At 40.6% G+C, this 21,004-nt stretch overlaps 1 protein-coding gene across 2 annotated transcripts in view; it reads right to left on the reverse strand.

Moving 5' to 3' along the window:
* LOC150079140 (vacuolar protein sorting-associated protein 11 homolog) overlaps positions 1–21,004 on the reverse strand; it is a 697,977-nt gene that overhangs the window by 205,881 nt on the left and 471,092 nt on the right. For both annotated transcript variants that reach the window (XM_090382204.1, XM_090382205.1), the window contains one exon: positions 8,232–8,316. In XM_090382204.1, the coding sequence (XP_090238330.1) occupies positions 8,232–8,316 (85 nt within the window). The remainder of the gene's footprint in view (positions 1–8,231; positions 8,317–21,004) is intronic.

The raw sequence follows: 21,004 nt of genomic DNA on the forward strand, positions 1-21,004 counted from the left end.
AACCCGGAAGTTATGGCTACACAGCTTGTGGAAGAACTATACTACAAAAACATACAAAAGGAAATACCAGATAAGGAACTGCATGATGTAATAACTCCAAAATTCCACATAAAGGTAAGAGGCGGAACCAATAATAGTTGGAGCATTGAACTCAGCCCAGAGGTATGGCAAGTCTTAAAAGATAGAATGGGGCAGCTATCGCTTTTGGGAATGAGTAGCAGTTCCCAAATGTTTTAGATGCTGCAAGTTCGGCCTCTCCTCCAATGTATGCTCCCAAAAGATCCCAACGTGTGGACATTGCACTGAGAAGGGACACAGATTTAAGGATTGTCCACACAAAGACAAAGAAGCTGCCTGCGCAAACTGCAAGTCCATGAAGCTGGATCAATCAGGGACCCCAATTGCCCGACTTATCTCAAAGCCAAGAGCAACTACCAAAATAGAATCAACTATCGGGACAAGAACTAAAGAATATAATAAAACAATGATCAAAATAATACAAATAAATGCACAGTGAGCCAAAGCAGTGGCAGACCAAATCAGGGTCAAGGCTGATGAGGAAAATATAGACGTAATTATTCTGCAAGAGCTATACATCCACACAGGGCGGTTAGCAAGGTACCCACTCCGATATAAGATAATCCATACTGAAGAGGACACCCCACGGGCAGTGGTTCTAATCAGAAATGCAAACATGACCGCAACCAAAATAACCCAACTCTGTACGGCCTGGGCTGCTTGTGCCCAGATTATCACAGCACCGGGCTCCCTTTATGTTGGCTCTCTACTGCAGGCCGGGACAGGAAATGGAGACCACAATTAGCTACTTACGTCACATCCAGAACACCCTACCAAATGAAAAAATAATTATAGGAGCGGACATCAACTGTCACTCCCCGCTATGGCATAGCGCCAGTGCTGACTCAAGGGGAACTGCAAACGGGCAACAGCTCGAGGATTTCATACTGGGTTCACAGTTGACAGTATTGAACCAGCCACACCAGGTTACCAACCTATTACAACACCCTCTGGGAGGCCACTATAGATATTACCCTGGCAATTAGAAACCTGGCAAACCATGTGGCTGACTGGAGGGTGGAGGAAGCGTGGACCACCTCAGACCACCGAGTCATCACCTGCAAAATAACTAGAACACTGAAAAGGGAAAAAAATAGTAAAGGAAATATGCCACAGATATGCAGTCGCCAAGGCAGACTGGCCGAAATACAAGAAGCTTTTAATTACAGCAATTCGTAACAAACTGCCGTTCCTGGATCCACAAAATAACCCACATGACCTACAGAAGGCAACCATGGAACTGATAACTGACATAAGCAATCAAACCATCAGGAAAAAACATCCCCAAATGGGAGCGGTCCCTTGGTGGACTCGGGAGATTGCAGCGCTCCGGTGGAGAATTATGAAAGAAAGAAAAGACTTTCAAAGAGCCCGAAGAACATGGCCAGCAAATGAAGTCGAAGCATTAAGACAAAGATATAAATAAGCCAGAAACCAATATACCAAAGCCATCAAGAAAAGCAAAAGACAAGCTTGGGAGCTCCTAGTCTCCACAACCGGAAACACTGACCCCTGGAGAGTAGTCTATAAGGTAACTACCAATAAGTTTCCCAGGGGGGAAGTTACTGCAGGACCCAGCATGGAAATCTTACCACCACTTGGGAGCAGTCAATAAATAACATCCTAGATACAATATTCCTAAAACTAGAAATGCCAACCTTACCAGCACAGCAACACATATGTGAAAACAATAACAACTACAACAATCAAGGCCGACCGGGCTAGCCGGGTGGGTAAAGCACCTGCCTGGCAACCCAAAGGTCGTGGGTTCGAATCCCGCCTCGGGCTTGGATCAAAGTACTGCAAAAAACCTTGGGAGGTGCACTATGGCCACAGAAGCCGATGCGCCAATAACTACCAAAAAAAAAAAAAAAAAAAAAAAACAACAATCAAGAGATAGAACCCCCCTCCCTTTACTCTGGATGAACTCGGGGAGACTGCACGTCAAATCAGAAACAAGAAATGCCCAGGCCTTGATCTCATCAAGCCTGAAATATTGAAGAAAACAGTGGAATTTCAGCCACAATTACTCCTCACATTATACAACAGATGCTTAGAAACTGGCCTATTCCCAACTACATAGAAAATAGCTAACCTAAAATTAATACTAAAAAATCCTACAAAGAATGCAGAAAATGCAGAGGCCTATCGACCGATCACACTGCTCTCAGTGGCCAGCAAGGTGTTTGAAAGATTGTTCCATAAAAGAATAACAAATGACTATGAAACAGCAGGCCTCCAATCCGCAAACCAGTATGACTTCAGACTGGGGACCTTAACTGTGGATGCACTGGGGAACCTGCTCAAGGTAGTGCAGGACTGCAGACAAAAGTACTTGCTGCTCATCTCCGTTAATTTTGCCAGGACATTTAACTCACTTTGGTGGCCAAGTGTCCTGGCAAGGCTGAGGGAGGCCCGAGTGCCGATAAACTTGTATAAAGTCAGTGAAAGTTATCTGACCCAAAGAAGGGTGGAGATAAATGGGCAGTACCAGAAACTTACGAGAGAGGTGCACAGAGGATGTCCGCAGGGATCAGTTCTAGGGCCACTCCTGTGGAACATGGAGTGGCCCCAGCACTGCAGGTGCTTGCTAAAGAATGAAAAGTTACAGACCCACCTCCTAAACCTTTGGCAGAGAAGGTGGACTGAGACAACCAAAGGAGAAGTGACAAAAAAATTCCTACCGGACATCCACAAGATATATCCAAAACAACCGGTGCAGTACTTCCCAGGGTACTACATGACAACGCTGTTAACAGGACATGGCCCCTACAATGAAAAGCTTTTCAGGCTGGGTCTCACCGACGATCCCAGCTGTACATGTGGGGAGAGCGAAAGCTGGAGCCACATAGCTTATGAATGTCCACAATATGAGGACCTCAGAGGGATTCTCATAACATGAATCAGATACCTTCCGAAGGGATTGGAGTCCCACTTCCTGGACTCAGAGGAAGAACACAGGGCGCGCTCTCGCTCTTTGCGCAGGATCTATTCACCAGGAGGAAAATGCTAATTGCAATCTACAGCAATCAACACAGACTCTGACAAGAAACGCTACCAGATGAAACTTTGCGGGACACCAGACTCGACCATATGGAACGACCTAACTTACTAACTGTAAGTTAGTAAGTTATTTTGTTTTTTAGGAGCATTAGCAACTAAGTCCATATTGCTCCGGGATATGCGGTGGTCATTCCCTGACCTTTCTGCATCCTCCGTATTTGGTAGTGATGGGCTCGAACCCCGGTCTAATCAAGAATTGCGTGCTATGCACTGCTGCTCCTTCCCGCCTTGCTACGGAGGCGCCGACAACTGGAAGAGATGTTAGGACAGGGATTACCCCACGAGTGAAACTGAAAACAGAGAAGAGACAAAAAGCAGCATAACTGCAAACAGACTGACAGCAATCTGAAGAGGGCAACCTAGTCCCCTTCACCTTTTATTCCCACATCCTTGGGGAGGGGGAACAACCTTCGTTCCCTCCCCTCCTTGCGACCCTACATCTATTCTGGTGAGGTATGGGCATGCCTCACTGAAACTGGGGCTACCTACCCTATTGGTCCCATTTTTCTGTCTCTCACACCCCCGAGTCTTGTCTCCCCACCTCTCTTTATGCTAACGAAAGCCCCACACAACAAAAATCCTTTGAGCCCATAATTCAGCATAACAACCTTAGCAATCATACCCCCACGCCAACGCATATGTGTATGTAATTGTAAATGTGTATATATGTGTGTGCCTTGTCACTAACCTAACAGATTTTTTTTTCTTTATTATAATTATTTTTTTAAATTAATTTATTTTTTTAAATATATATATATATTTTTTTAGGTCCTAGCCAGCCGCCGAAACCTCAGGAAAGTAAGCGGCAGGACCTCCAGAGTAAAACTGAGTCTACGGGGTTACTGGTCTACCTACACGGGGCATAAGTGGGGCAACATTGGGCCTCAGCAGGGATCTAGCGGCTAAAATTACCAGATGAACAACGGTACACGACACTACACATGAACAAGTCCCACACACTTTTAAATCTCTGCCATTTCCCAGTGAACTGGTTCACCCACAATGAAAGCAACGCAGAGATGGGGGAAATCCCTGGTGCTGTATGACAATAACATACTTTACCTAGGAACAATGTGCGATCCGAACCGGGCCCTAGCCTGGCTCGCTTTAATTCTCAGCCCCTGGCAGGAAGGGAGAGACAACTATCTGTCTCCCCTCCCTGCTGCTCCTTTTTTCTCCTGGTGAGGCATGGGTATGCCTCACTGACCACCTGGGAGTATCTTCTCTGTTGTCCCCCATACTTCTGTCTTCCCCCCCCCAAGCCTTCAGTCTCCACCCCTTACTCTATCTATATACCAGTGTACATACAACACATCTAAATTTAATCACTCAAAACTATTGATGATATTTGGCTTTTCAATTCTAGCATCCCCCCCCTTTTTTAATAGGCCCTAGCCACTGAAATTTCAGGAAACTAGGTGGCAGGGCCTGCCAGAATAAAATATACAGCTACTGGGTACCTGGTCTGCCTCCACAAGGCCGACCAGGTAAACGTTGGGTCCCAGCGGCTAAACGGCCAGAAGAACAACGGTACAATATTACACATAAACATGGTCCATACACTTTTAAATCTCTGGCCTTTACAGTGAACTGTTACACCCACAATGAAAGCAATGCGGAGATGGGGGGGGGAACCCCTGGTGCTGTTTGACACTAAATACACTTTACCTAGGAACAGACAAGCATGTAAGGATGGGCTTCCTCTGGTCCCTCCTACAAAGACTAAAGAATAAACCATTTTAAAAATCACAATATGAAACCAAAGGTGGGGCTTTTTCCCAAAGGAAGGCACAAACAGGACGTCTCTGCGCCTGAAAGAACAAATGGCCCACTCCACCAACGAAAACTCCAGCAATGGACCCAAGTACAGAATCTTGTTCTTCCAACGGAATACCGGACTATCTCCGAACCTAACCTCACTACTATTGACTCTCGGACGGGACTCCCCAGTCTCCTCCCCAAATGGACAAAACCTGGACATGGATTACTATGGTGGCCTTGATACAGAGACAGCCTATTAGCGACTCATAATCTGCTCTCCCTTGAGCGGATCTTTCCTTCCAACTGCCCCGGGCGGGAGGAGAGGTTCCCCTCTTGTCTCCCCAAATTTTCACTCTGGTGGGGCATGGGCATGCCCCACTGAAGAAAAAAAAATGGGGGGTCACTTCACTATCGACCCCTTTCTTCCTACTTCACCCCCCCCCCAGTTTTCAGTCTCCCCTCCCAATACTTTCTCTTACACAGCATTCGTCCCACACGTCCAAACTTAAATTACAACAAAATTTTGCCTGACCTTTTAGGCTCCTAGAACTCATCCTTTCAGTGCTCTTTAACGAAATCTTACCTAAATCAACTGCGATCACTTCAACCTTTTTTTTTTTTTTTTAGTTCCTTGCCACTGAAATCCCAGGAAAGCAGGTGGCAGGACCTGCCAAAGTATCACTTACTTGTAACACCTGACTAGCCTCCACATGGCAGGGTATGGGCATGTTGGTTCTCAATAGGGGCCCGGCGGCCAATAAGCCAGAGGAACAATGGGCACAACATCTTACACAACCCACACACTTTTAAATCTCTTGTGCATACTACAAAGTATGCACAAGACCTCTTCACGAGAAGAAGAGCTGCAGCAGTAACAATAAATAGACAACAATGAAAAGAAAACCCAATGCCGTATCCCAAGGAAGTGGACCTATAATAATAGTGGACATGGCACCTCCTGAATGTGACTGACAAGCTGGATGAGACCAAGCACAAGAACATCGCCTGAAGTATGACGTTCAACCTGACGAGACAACCACAAGATTCAGACCAACTACCAACGTAGGACAATAAACCTTGTTGACAATGCGCCAATGTGCGATCCGAACCGGGCCCTAGCCTGGCTCGCTTTAATTCACACTCCCTGGCAGGGAGGGAGAGACAACTATCTCTCTCTCTCCTTCCCTGCTGATAGTTTTTTCTCCTGGTGAGGCATGGACATGCCTCACTGACCACCTGGGGGCATCTTCTCTGTCATCCCCATACTTCTATCTTTCCCTTCAGTCTCCACCCCTTACTCTATCTATATACCAGCGTACGTCTCACACATCTAAATTTAATCACTCAAAACTGAGCCACGATCGATGATATTTGTCTTTTCAATTCTAGCATTCCCCCCCCCCTTTTTTTTTTAACATAGGCCCTAGCCACTGAAATCTCGGGAAACTAGGTGGCAGGACTTGCCAGAGTGAAATATAGAGCTACTGGGTACCTGGTCTGCCTCCACAAGGCCAAGTGTGGGCAACGTTGGGTCCCATCATGGGCTCAGTGGCCAAATGGCAAGAACAACAACATTACACATATACATGATCCAAACACTTTTAAATCTCTGGTCTTTACAGTGAACTGTTACACCCAAAATGAAAGCAACGTGGAGATGGGGGAAACCACCTGGTGCCGTTTGACACTAAATACACTTTACCTAGGGGCATGGAGAGCCAATATGGCTGCCTTACAGCCTGGATGTATTGTTTATCGCTCCGTGATTTTTGTTTTTAAATATGTGCTTTAAGTGTATTTTGTCATCAGGAAAGTGTCTCCAATTGAAGAGTAACATCAGTGGATACCCCCTGGTGATACATCTGGTGTTTTACTGGGATCATCGCCAGATATTTATGTTAGTATCTGTTTCCTTTGTTGTGTGACTGCACTGGTCGCCATGTACAACGGGGAAATAGAGAGTGCACCGATATAACGTGGTTGCCAGGTATCTATCTGGTTATTGACTGGGGAGGTGCAACAGCGAATCTAACTTTGGACAGTGTTCTTGTCCCAACTATTTCCACCAAACTGAGTGTAATTCCAACTGTAATAATGAATTTCTGTTACTCCATCCCTCCTCTACCATAAACTGATCACGGAGAGAAGCTACTTCCGTTCCGGTGATAAATTCAACAATTTCAATGCCACTAATGTCTTCATCACTATAAAATGCCCCCACAAGAAATTAACTCCATTCTCCTAGGGGTTTTCACACCTCGCTGTTCACCCTCCCAAAGTGAATGTGGGGGATATCCTAAAACCGAAATAAAGTGCTGCTTCAGCAAATTATTGGACGGACTTGTGTGACACCTCTTTCTGCTAAGATTTTCACCCCCTACAAGGATGGGGAACTTTCTGCCCAATTATCCGGATTTCCGTAAATCCGAAATGTACAAAAAAATCCAGGATCAAACACATGAAGGCCCCAGCAAGCAGCCTGAAATCCTGCAGCTGGACTCCGACAACAAGTGGACACGATCTGAGGCTGAACCCCTTACCCAAAAGGAAAAACCGAAAGCAAGTGGTCCAAAAGTCTGATAAGGAGACCAGAAGTCAGAGTAAACTGAAGGAACCATCGGAGACAATGGCCCACAGCAAACTGCGAAAGATGAAGAAACAAAGCCAAGAGCCCCCCGCCCCCTGTACCCCACCCTCCCGGAAGATGAGCCTATGGACCAGGCTTGCACACTTCACACAGCCTTGGAGGAAGATCTGTTCAGGGAATTCAGCAGTCGAATGACTGCGGGACTCACAGGTCAAATAGTGATGAGACCAGCACCAAGAACGAAGTTTAGTAATATATACCTGGAAAAATTTATAAACGATCAAATAAAAACCAAAATAACCTTACAAAAACCTTAAAAGTCATGAATTGCACAATTTAAAGTCATAATTTTTTATGGTCTCAAACAAGCACAAAACCTAACGTGGGGATTTTCCCTTTTTTTTTTTGCATAGCCACTAGCAAATCAACAGTGGGGATTAAAAAAAAAAAAAAAAAAGGAAATGTTGAAAAATTACATTCAACACAGCAGGGTTCCCCCCACACAAAAGCTCAAAAATACCATGTTATGCAAGGTTTGCCATGATTTTCTAACAGTGCTATATAAGTACTGTGTTGTGCAAGGATTGCCGCAATTTATCAATCGTGTTAGAGTGAAACCATGTTGTAGAAGTACTGTGTTATATGGGGGTTGCCTGTATTATATATGTTTTGGGGGGGGGGAGAGAGAGAGAGAGAGAGAGAGAGAGAGAGAGAGAGAGAGAGAGAGAGAGAGTATACTCACCTTGATAACTGACAGATTTGCAGTATTGCTTTTGGCCATAATGTTCACCACCATGATAGGAGAGAGCAAATTGTTATCACTGATCTTTACTAATGTATTAGGAACAGTAACTCATTAATATTTCAGCATATAAATAAAGTTGTATTTATTAAATAAAATTTAACTGCTATACATATATATTATTCCAGAACCAATGTATTTTTATAATTAAAATTGAACATATTTTTACAATTAACATTTTCAACTGAGTAAAATTTTTTGATAAAATGTTCCCTGAAGGTCAAACTTAATAATTTTTACTAAGATATTTTCATTTAGTCAAATTTCTGAAAAATATTTCTTAATAAATTCTATTTAAGTGAGAAAAATAAATGCAATTTTCCTCAACAATGTCATAACTTCTCATATATGTCATACTCTCTGCTAATATATAACATATAATCTCAATTAACTGTGGTGAAAAGGATGTGGCAGCCTTAGATAACAGAAACCCAACTTTTTTGCCTTTTTTATAAAGGTGTAGAATTTATTAACATACAACATTCATTATGTGCAATAATTATAATAAAAAAATATGTACACAGAGAGTAATTTTAAAAAGTATTTATTAAACAATAAACACAGAGTATTAGGTATTAAATGTATAGTACAGTAAACTGTATATTCATAGGGGATATGTTCCTAAAAATTACCACTAATACCAAAATTGTGATATTAAGACCAAAGCCTTATGGATGAAAAGGTGGGTTAAGTGGACTTTTCTTATAGAAATTAAGGCAAAATTCATGATCAATAAAAACTGACATGTAATATATGTATTAGCCGTGCTTACTATAACAAAAATAAATATAAACACTATGGTTTGTTTTATATGATGAATAAAAAAAAATAATAAAATGCAAAAAAAAAAAAAAAATTAACCCACCAATGATGACAATACTGAAAAAGACAATTACAGTGGCTGTGATACAGGAAGACAGATTAGAGATGTGGGTGGGTCATGAAGGTCTTCACAGGAAGGTAACTTGACTTACAAAAGCCTGCAGCAGAAGCATGGTTGCAATGCTCTTAGAAATTTAATGATGTTTGCTTCATCTTTTGCCACAATAGTTTCCAATCCTCTTTGAAATGTTGACTATGCTTTATCAAAGAGTCCATCTTAAATATATATTCAAAATCTCCATTAGTGCCTTAAGCAACAGCTCAGGATTTTGAATCACATTACTCGCTTCTTGCTAGTACAGTCGATTCCGGTTATTTGGGCCACATCGGGACTAGTGCATTTTGGCCCGATTAAGCGGCTGCCCCAATTATCCGAAGTTTCACATAAATAGTTAAAAATACAATTTACCCCCCCCCCCCTTTACAATTAGTTCAAATCACGTTACGACGAACTCACCACAGTAAAATACCGTTCACTATACGATATGTAGTAAGTGCCGGTCATTGTGATCACGTTTGCGAATTGAATTTTAATTCTATTAAACAGCGATTCTAATTAGTAAAGATATATTAAGCACAAATTTACTCTTGATTACCTTACCAATTAAAAAATTAAATGATACGTGATAATCGAATAATTAATACGTACTGTAATATGTACATACTAACTAGTTGACATTTCTGTTCACTGACATTTTTGGGTGGGGGTTAAAATTTAAAACAGTAAAAAGATAAGCAATCAATAACAAAGAACATGGCACACACAAATTACAAGTAACACAACACGCGCAAGTGAGAACTGAGTAACAAATTACGAAGCTTTAAAAATAGGAATGAAGAGAAGATTCTGAAAATTATTTTTTTTATATGATTGAAGATTCCATGGAAGTGTAAACACATTTTACCATAATAACCCACAGAATTCCAGCTGTCGGTATTACAGCAAATTCAATAAGATCGAGTTTACTGTCCGTTTATGATAGATTTCATTAACAGAAAAAGCCCAATAAACAGGTGACTGCTAATTGTTTTATTGTTTTATGGTTGTGACCTCCAGAAATCCGACCGAACTACGTGGTACGGTCGGAGACAATCGTAGGGTAATCTCCAGTGCTGAGGTCTCCTGCCCCGATTAAACGGCATTTTGTCCCAATTAAGCGAAGTAAACCCTGGCTATTTTCTCGATTGGTTTTTGTTTTTTAAGATTTGCCCCAAATAAACGGCTGCCCCGATTAACCGGTGGCCCAAATAACCGGAATCCACTGTACCTGTACCTTGCTTTTGTTGAATTTGACAAAACTGCTCTCATCCCACATCAAATGCCTAACTCATTTTAGCTTTTTCTTTTGGCATTGATGAGAAGTTTTTCAGGTGTTCCAATGCATCAGACTACAGACATATTCCAAGCTGGTAGTTTCTTGTACAGTCAGCAATGCTATATTATTTCCAGCATTCACTGACTGCAATCTAAAAATCGACCCTCTGTATCTTTTTTTTTTTCTTTCATGAAACCCCCAAACACGAGAGGTATTAGAACTTATAGTACTTAGTACCGTGCATGGGTTGGAGGATGAGAAGATATTTGTTGACATTAGACTTGAACTTCTGTAGACTGTAATTTTCAGGAAATACGCATGAAGGAAGGCTGTTCCAGAAAACAGCAGTCGAATGAATAAACGAGGAAGATGAAAAGTTGGTTCTGTGAGTTTGAAGTTGGACAGTAAATGGATGTTGGTTGGTGGCAGCATGTGTTCAGCTTGTTTTGAAAGAGAGAGTGGGAATTATAGAAACCAATTCAGAAGAACAGTGCCTATGGAAGTATCTGTAAAAAAGGCATGCAGCAGAAACAGTAAGTCTATGAGACAGAGTGAAGAGACTCTATTAAAGATGAGTCATTAATTAACCTAACTGCTCTCTTCTGAATGGAACTTAGAAGCGTGAGAGTTTTGGGGGCACCGCCCCAGATGTGGGAACAATATTCCATGGTAGGGCGGATTTGCGATGTGTACAGAGTGAACAGTTGTTTAGAAGAAAAGTAATGCCAAGAGCGAAAGAGAAAACCAAGTATTTTAGATGCAGAGGAGCAATATTTGTAATGTGCTTGTGTCAAGTGAGAATAAAAGTCAGGGTAATCCCCAAAAGAGATATAATATCTTGCATAGAAATTGGAGTGTCACCAAAGATAAGCATAGGAGCAGAAGAATCCTTTTTGTGAGATATAAGACAGGATTGAGTTTTAGAAGGATTGAAATCAACTAAGCTGTCTTTGCCCCACTGGAGAATTACCTGGAGATTAGCATTTAAGGAATTGGTAGCGGATATTCGAAAAGTTGAAGCTGATTGAGCAGGGTGAGGTTCCTCAAATTGGAAAGTGGAATGCAATGTGCTATCATCAGCAAAACTATGGATAGGATTTCGGGTCAATGGAAGAAGGTCATTAATATACAAGAGGAAAAGAGTGGGGGAAAGAACTGAACCTTGGGGGACACCAGCATTAGTGGAGAAGTTAGAAGACAGAGAGCCATCTACCATCACTCTCAGTGAAGTTGCCAAAAAAAAAAAAAAAAAATGGATAACCAATTACAAAAAATAGTTGGCAAACCATACGATGGAAGCTTATCTATCTATTTGAGAATTCTCAGAAATGTGTAATGCAGTGTTGTAAATGAGATCCTGATTGGCTGACAGGACAGGGACTCATCTACATCTCTAAAGAATACAGAACACAGAGACAAATACATATATATATATATTGGAAATGCAACATAGACTTACAGAGAAATTTTTCATGTATAATGAAAATCAAGAATGTTAAATATGTATACTGTACATAAACATAATGCATAAATAATTAAAACTGAACACTGGGGGTTTACCATATATGTATTATGCACTAAATTATTAAATTTATAATTTTATTCACTCATATATGTTTCCTGTAGACAAATGCTGACAGGATCATGTTGGTGTATTGAATATTTTAATTCATCTAGTTTGCATCATAGAATTCTACAATTCTGCTGAATGATTTTCTGCAATATTTGGTTTCAGATTTAGTGGAATGATCTGGTCTGACTGCTTTATTTTCCTTGTTTTGGAAGTACTGGACAACCAACATCCATTTCATCATTAGAAAGTGGCAGGAGAACTGTATGCTCATTATCTGATTTCTCATCAATGTCCAGATTTCGATCTAATTGTTTATTCCATGCAGGATCTTTCTCCTTTGGCAATGGTTCTGACTTGGGAGCACTGTCAGCTGGTTTCATATTAGCTGAATTTGTTTACTCTTTGTTTGTGTTACTAACAGTGTCTTGCCATCGATGAGGAAATATCTGGCACATTGAGAAAGAGATATTTTAGGAGGAACTGTTCCTTGTGGGGGTAAGAACACAATCCTGTTTGGTCATTATTCTTTTGGCATTGATGACATGTGCTTTATGTTCTCCAGTAATCTCTCTCCCTTAGGAACATTAAGGAGGTTCCATTTTGAAAAGTTCCCCTTTAGAGGTATTTAAATTTTGGAGTTACAGAAACGGGAAGGCCTCCAACAGTCATTTGTTTCAAGGGCTACCTTGAATGATTGGGATGAGATGTTTTCATGAGGAGACCTCCCAAGCAAAGTAGTTTGACTATTTTAGAAGTATCTGCTACAATCTGAGTTGGCATATAATTTGGAAAGCTTAACATATGTTTGCATGCTTCTTGGTACAAGACATTTTTCTCTGTCTTGTAATTTAGAATTTTCTTATCCATTTTCCATGATTCACAAGCTTTGGAATAAGCATGATGAGCACCCCTGAAATTAGGGATGTTGTGTGGTGTTGAATGAATACATTCAGATTGGGAGTGGTCTTTTGAGTAACAGAAGGAACAAATAGCCATACCTTGAAATGCTGCTTGAGAATGTCCATATGTCTGGCATTCGAAGCATATAAATGGATTTGGGATATATGGACAGATCTTACAAAAAAGACAGCCAGCATTAACAGATTCAGGAAGATTTGGAGTGCTAAAGGTAAGAATAATGTTCCTTGTGGAGGCATAAGAGCACCATCTTGCTTGGTCATTATTCTTTTGGCATTGATGGCACATGCTTTATGCTCTCCTGTAATTTCTCCCTTGGGAACATTAAGGAGGTTCCATTCTGAAATGACCCCCCCCCCCTTTTGTGGGATGAGATGTTTCTACAAAGAGATCTCCTGAGCAAAATTGACTATTTTAGGAGTATCTACTACAGACACTATGCTCTTCTGTATAAGAAATGAAGCTGCTAAGAAGTTTCACTGACAACAAATGTATGATTAGGAAAGCAGGTAGGTCTGGTGAACAAACATTTATGATTCTTTTTGGTTCAGATAATTCATACTGAAGGTATGAGCTTATAGGCTCTACAATCACTGAGATTAAGAGGTTCACATTTGCTCCTTTTTTCCCTGAGTACTGGATTTATACTCAGGTTACCAGCCCTGCCATGTGGAGGCAGAAGCAGTGCTACCAATGACCAAGCAGTAAGAGGTCAGTGGTAAATGAAGTTAGTTATATATACAAGAAGAAAGGTGTCTTTCCTTTCTTGATAGGAAGCTTATTTCTTTATTTGGAAGGAGCCAAAAATAAAATAAATTTGTACCTTAAAAGATTTTAATATTCTCTTTCACCGGAGAAAAGACACTTTCAAATCTTTGAAAATCGCTTTTGGAACTTGCTTGGCATTCAGAGCTGCCAGGATTCACTACCAGTTTGGGAGGCAATTTATTTCAGTATTCAACAACCTGCTGCCCATAAGTGAACCTCATTAGATCCAGTCTTCTGTTATTCCATGATATTTTATATTAGTATCCTCTAGTTCTGTCTTACCAACAAGGGATGAACAGACCACTGTCATTCATTTCACTCAACCCTTTCAGCACTTTGATGGTAGATGACTCTCATCAACCGGTGCAATACTATCACTTTGCTTATTGGAGGCTTGAAGTGGTGGTTTGTTTGTTTGTTATTTGGTTTTTAGGAGCATTAGCAACTAAGGCCATATTGCTCCGGGATATGCGGTGGTCATTCCCTGACCTTTCCGCATCCTCCGTATTTGGTGGTGACGGGCTCGAACCCCAGTCTAATCAAGGAGCGTGTGCTACACACTGCTGCTCCTTCCCACCTGGCTACGGAGGCGCCTTCCATCATGCAGTATGACTGATGACTATTGAGGTTATGATGAACATCATGGCAAGATCCAATCTTCCTTAAATTTTGAAGGTACAGCTCTAAAACGGTGTTCGCAGGCCTGCCGCTAGTTAGTACACCAGACCGAGCCTATTGGTAACTCTTTAGGAGGCTTGCGGATCAGCTAGTGTATAATCCTGCTACCTCTACTCTGCCAGATAGTGACTGGAGAGAGACCAAGTAGTGTGTATGGGGGGGGGCATTGTCGAGGCCACGTTATGTCAAGGATATCGGTATGTTCTTACCACGTGTACGCCATATCCAAAAATTTCATCACTTCATACAGCATGTCCCCCCACTTTTTCTTACTATTGAATACACCATGAATTGTCAAACTAATAGAATAAGCTTATCTGTGAAAATATCTAAACCTCCCAAACACTTCCTGGTTCATTTCACAAATATACGTGGTTTCAATTATAACCTCAGGAGATGTCCATTTCCACTTGCAGTCTGCCAAACCCCATGTACTTTTTCTGACAGAATCTAAGTTATTGGTTGATTCAACTACTGCTCATCTCAGTTGCCTAAATTATTTGCTGTACCATTCCTTTCACCTCGAAGGTGGTACTTGTGCATATCTCCATTCCGATATTCACTCTCAGAGACTTGTTAATTTGGAATCGCCTCTTTTCGATCTTCTCTGGCTTAAAATCTCTCTGCCTCACTGTATCAAATTCATCTGTTGTCTCTACCATTCTCCCAACTCCACTAATCACTTGGAACTCTTTGACTTCCTCTCTTTGCAACTTGACTTTCTCCAGTACAACTTTCCTAACAGTGAAGTAATTTTCCTTGGTGATTTTAATGTTCACAACTCCAGCTGGCTTCCATTTTCTAGTCACACCAACCCAGCTGGTCGAGATGCTGAGGCTTTTGCAGTTACTAATGACCTTGCACAGATTGTTCATTTACCTACAAGAATATTGGACAATCCTAACCATACAGCCAACACGCTTGATCTTTTTCTCACAAACAACCCTTCTAAGTATACGGTCGAAGTGAGTGGTCCTTTAGGCACCTCAGATCACAACTTGGTGATTGTCTCTAGAATTCGCTGTTGTCACCAACAGCAAATTCTAAGTGAGAAGCATTCAAGGAATTAATCGTGGAAGCTAATAAAAGTTTCATACCTATTAAGAAATATTGTTCAAGGTTTAGGCCTAAATGGTTGTCAAATCAACTAATGAGACATGTGGCAGAGAAGAAAAATGCATGGGATGCATATAAATTATCAGGCAACACAAAAGCCTATGGCAGATATAAGCTAGTCTGTAATCAAGTCACAAAGGAGGTTAGACAGGCGAAGGCAGATTACGAGAAATCTTTGGCAAAGGATGCTAAGAAAAACGGCAACTATTTCTTTACTTATATAAACTCTAAAAGGAAGGGGATGAATCTGATTGGTCCACTTGATATCGATGGTTCGACTGTTGATGATCCTGCTCAGATAGGAAACAAACTGAATGAGTATTTTGCATCTACATTCACACATGAGGAATTATTAAGGATTGATAAATTGTAGCAGAGTGTTTAATGATTTTGTTTTAACTGAGTGCAAAGTGGAGAAGAAATTGTTGAAGTTAAACATAAGAAAGGCACCTGGGGTGGATGGGATCTATCCAGTTATATTAAAGGAGGCGGCAAAGGAAGTAAGCAAACCCTTAGGCATAATTAGGAGAGCATCCTTGGACTCAGGGAAGGTCCCCGTGGACAGGAGGCGTGCAAATGTATCCCCAATTCACAAAGGGGGATCAAAGGGTGACACGATTACAGACCAGTTAGTTTAACTTCTGTTCCTGGTAAAATAATGGAGTCACTGGTTAAAGATGCATTGCAGGATCATCTAGATAAGACTGCAGCAATGATTTAGACACAGCATGGGTTTGTTAAGGGGAAGTCATGTCTGACAAATTTGATTGGATATGATGATGTCGTTACAAAGAAACTGGATGCGAAAAATAATTTTGATAGCATATATTTCGATTTCATCACCCCTCACTGTTGAGTCAGTTTGGTGTGAAACATAAGCACTGGGAAAGCAAAAATTAGAGTAGGAGCGTGTTGTAGGCCTAATGACTCAAATGAGTATAATGAACAATTGTACAGAGAAATAGAGTGGGCTAGTAAATCAGAATGTCTTATAATGAGGGATTTTCTTCTAAAGCTTCTAACACTGTTGCACGTGGAAGACTACTGTATAAATTGGAGCAGAATGGTATTAAAGGTAAATTGCTACAATGTATAAAGGGTTGGTTGAGTGGGAGAAGACAGAGGATGGTAATCAATGGCGCCACTCTTCATGGACTAATGTTAATAGTGGAGTCGCACAGGGTTCGGTGTTGGGTCCACTTTTGTTTTGTATATTTATCAATGATATTGATGAAGGTATATCAGGCTTAATGTCAAAGTTTGCAGATGTACAAAGGTTGGCAGGGTTGTTAATGACAGTAATGGCAGTGTGCTACTGCAACAGGATCTAGATAATTTGGGCAGATGGGCTAAGAAATGGCAATTGAAGTTTAACATTGACAAATGCAAAGTATTGCATATGGGTAGAAGTAACCCCAGAGGAATGTTCCAACTGTACTATGCTTAGGGCGGTAGAAAATAAAAAAGTCCTGGGAACATTTGTGCAGTCAGATATGAAGTTTACTAAGCAATGCAGACAGGCTGCACGAGCAGGTCATGTAGTTTTGTCAATGATATACAGGAATTTTGCTATCAAGGAAAAGGAGGTAATTATCCCTTTGTATAATGCAATGGTCAGGCCACACCTTGAGTACTGCATACAGGGCTGGAGGCCTCATTTTAGGAAGGATGTAGATTTGCTTGAGTGTGTATAGAGAAGGGCACCATGATTGGTGAGAGGAACGAAGGGGTCCTCTTACCAAGAGAGGCTTAAGTTCTGTAAATTTCAGCGGCTGGAGATTAGGCATGTGCGAGGTGATCTGATTGAGGTGTATAAGGCCTTGAATGGGTTGAGGACGCTGAATTCTGATGGGATTCTTCCGGTTGCTCAGATTAGGAACCTAAGGGGTATAAATGCAAATTGAGGAAAGACAGTTGTAGAATAGATGCGTGGTAATTTGTCTTTAGCCAGCGGGTAGTTAATTGCTGAAACAAACTTCCATCTGTCGTTGTGGAACTTGATAACTTAAATAAATTCAAGGAGGAACTGGAAACTTTTAGAGGGAATGGTTGTGCGAATTTTTTTTTTTTGGTTGATGCTGCATAAGCTGATACGCTTGCTTTCTCGCATCACTTGCCATTATTACTACTACTACTACTACTATTAATCAGTCAAAACTAAATTTTTGAACAGTCTTAAGAGTATAAAACTTGCTTCTTGCCCTAATGGTAGCAAAGCATTCTGGTCTCTTGCCAAAGCTATTGTCTGCAACTTTTGCTCATCTCTGCTCCCACCTCTGTCCAAACCAGATGGTTCTGTTGTCACTTGAGCCAAGGATAAAGCTGACCTGCTAGCATCCCATTTTTCTTACAACTCATGTATTAATGTTCTTGGTAAAACACCTCCCACCATTCACAACATGCCCACTGTTGTTTTGTATATTTATCAATGATATTGATGAAAGTATATCAGGCTTAGCAAGAGAGAGAGGCTCTGGTCTTCCCTCAAAAGGATGTCAGAAGGATTTTGACGAATCTTGATGCTAAGATAGCTCTAAGTCCTGATGGCATTTCTCCACTTGTTCTGAAAACCTGTGCTCCTGAACTTATTCCTGTTCTTTGCCACCTTTTTCACTTTCTTATTCCAAAGGTGTTTTTCCTTCTTTTTGGAAATTCGCACATATTCAGCAAGTTCCTAAAAAGGGTGACAAATCCCTCCCATCCAATTATCATCCCATTGCAATTACTGCTACTCTTTCTAAAGTAATGGAGAAATCAATTAAATGCCAACTCTTTAACTTCGTATAAACCTTCCGTCTGATCAACAATCGCTAGTATGGATCGACCACTGATATTCTGGCTTATGTTACCCATTTATGGACAAATTCAATGGAAAAGTTCAGTGAAACACAAGCAGTTGCTCTTGACATCTCAAAGACTTTCGATCATGTTTGGCATAAAGGTCTTCCAAACAAGCTTCCATCTTATGGTTTGCCAACTGTTTTTAGTAATTGGTTATCCAGTTTTCTCTCTGATCGCTCACTGAGGGTGATGGTAGATGGCTCTCTGTGTTCTAACTTCTCCACTAATGCCGGTGCCCCCCAAGGTTCAGTTCTTTCCCTCACTCTTTTTCTCTTGTATATTAATGACCTTCTTCCATTGACTGGAAATCCTATCCATAGTTTTGCCGATGATAGCACATTTGCATTCCACTTTCCATTTTGAGAAACCTTGCCCTGCTGAATCAGCTTCAATTTCTTGAATATCCACTACCAATTCCTTAAATGCCTATCTCCAGGTAATTCTTCAGTGGGGCAAAGACAACTTAATTGATTTCAATCTTTCTAAAACTCAGTCTTGTCTTATACACCCCCAGGGGCTCCTATCTGTTGAGTATGGGCTTGGCACACCCAGGGTCCTGGGCTGGATATCATCATTCTTTTCTTTCTTGGTGATTCCCTTCTACTTCTGTCTCTCTCTCTCTCTCTCTCTCTCAGGGTAACTCAAATTTTGTTTGGCTGGTGCAGCATGAGCGTCAGGCTTCCTTGCACCATATGGCTAATAATAATATCTTGCAAAAAGGATTCTTCTGCTTATCTTTGGTGACACTCTGATTTTTAGGCAAAATAATATCTCTCTTTTAGGGATTACCCTGACTTCTAATCTCTCTTGGCACTAGCGCGTTACAAATATTGCTTCCTCTGCATGTAAAAAACTTGGTTTTCTCTTTCGCTCTCGGCGTTACTTTTCTTCCAAACAGCTGTTCACTCTGTTGGAGGATGACCAGCTGTAAACAGCTGGTCATTCTCCAACCCATGCACGGTACTAAGTACTATAGGTTTTAATACCTATCATGTTTGGGATTTTCATAAAAAAAAAAACGCTACACATTTGATCAGATCTCCCCCCCCCACAGATTTCTAACTGTCAAACTTTGCAGTCCACACCTTGTAAGCCATTCTTCATATGTGCATTGCTTTGCAATCATCACTAATCTGATCCCCCTTCTACTGAACCCTCTCCAGAAGTTTGCCTTTTTTAGGTGTGGTCTCCAGGCCTAAATACAATATTCTAAATGTGGTCTGACCATAGTCTTGTATAGAGGAATAATGACTTCCTTCTCTCTACCAGCCAAGTAGGCTCTTGGCTGGTAGAGAGAAGTTGAAGTTGGTCCATAGCTGAAATTCTTAATACTTTTTAACAAAAGTATTTTCTTTGACTTTGTCATTGAAAACTCAATGACAAAATTAAAGAAAACAGGCTGAAAACCATGAATTTAAAATTAGCATGCATTTCTCACACGTGCTCATTAGGCTTTATTGCAGTGCATCTAGGGTAACCCTCTATTGCTTCATGTCCCCCCTTTTTGGAGTACAAAACCCCATCCATTTCTGAAGTATCTAACGGCTGGCTTACCCTTTGAAAAGCTCCCTGTTTCTATGTCATGGTGTTTTGTATATTTAATAATTAGTGCTTGTTCTTTGGTGGTGTGGATGTATGTCTATCTGGGCAAAGAGCAATACAATTGATCATATGAAGGTGGATGTTGCTTCGGCCTTTTTTCTCTTCTCTTATGTTCATAAAATTCTATTTTTTAATTTTGTTTTGAAATAGGAGTGATTAGGTTTATTGGAGCAAATTAGCACTTTGTCTTAGCTACAGTAGTGCTCAAAAAATTGCACATCACCTCAATTTTTAAGTTGTTTGTCCATATATTGGCAGCTTATTTTTAGAAATAGCTAAAAGAACATAAATAAGTAAAAACAATAAACACATGAAATTATTAATTGGAGAAAAATTTACTTATATGCCTTATGGGTAAATATACAACGAAATAAGTACTTTTCTCTAAAATAACAGCATATTACTTATGGTTCATATAATAACAAAAATTCTATGAACGCAGTGATTTTTTCATTACTTTTTTCTCATTACAAGGATGATATGTATCTATATAACCATAAAAACACATATCAAAACGTACACTAATATTTCATTAGCCCACTCCCAGCTGCCATTACCGTGGCATCAATTGGATAAGATTCTGAATGTATTCCTGAGAAAATCTCAGGGTACTAGACACAGATTAATGTCTCCTGCAACTCTCAAATTGTTTTTGGTTTCCTTGGCATTACTGAAACACCCATTTTGATCCAACAATTTTCAACTGGATTGAGGCCATGTAATTGCGTGAATTGATTTACCCTTCATCTTTTTTTGCACCTGTGGACAATAAAAACAGCAAAATAAATTACGCTTATTTAAGCAAAAGTGCAAAATTTTGCTAATTTTATGAAGTAGTACTTGTGGTTTTGGCTCTATGATGTAGAGCAGAGTCATCCTAAAAAATGCCATTGGCAACATTCCAATAGTGATCTCTAATTGTGGGAAATAATTTTGTCTAAAGAATGTCCTTGTACACCTCACCATTCACTGTACCCTTCACAAATTCAAGATGACCAACTCCTTCTATGCAAAATACA

The sequence above is a fragment of the Mastigoproctus giganteus genome, chromosome 10 (assembly GCF_048544385.1).
Source record: "Mastigoproctus giganteus isolate SK-2022 chromosome 10, ASM4854438v1, whole genome shotgun sequence".
Lineage (NCBI taxonomy): Eukaryota > Metazoa > Arthropoda > Arachnida > Uropygi > Thelyphonidae > Mastigoproctus > Mastigoproctus giganteus.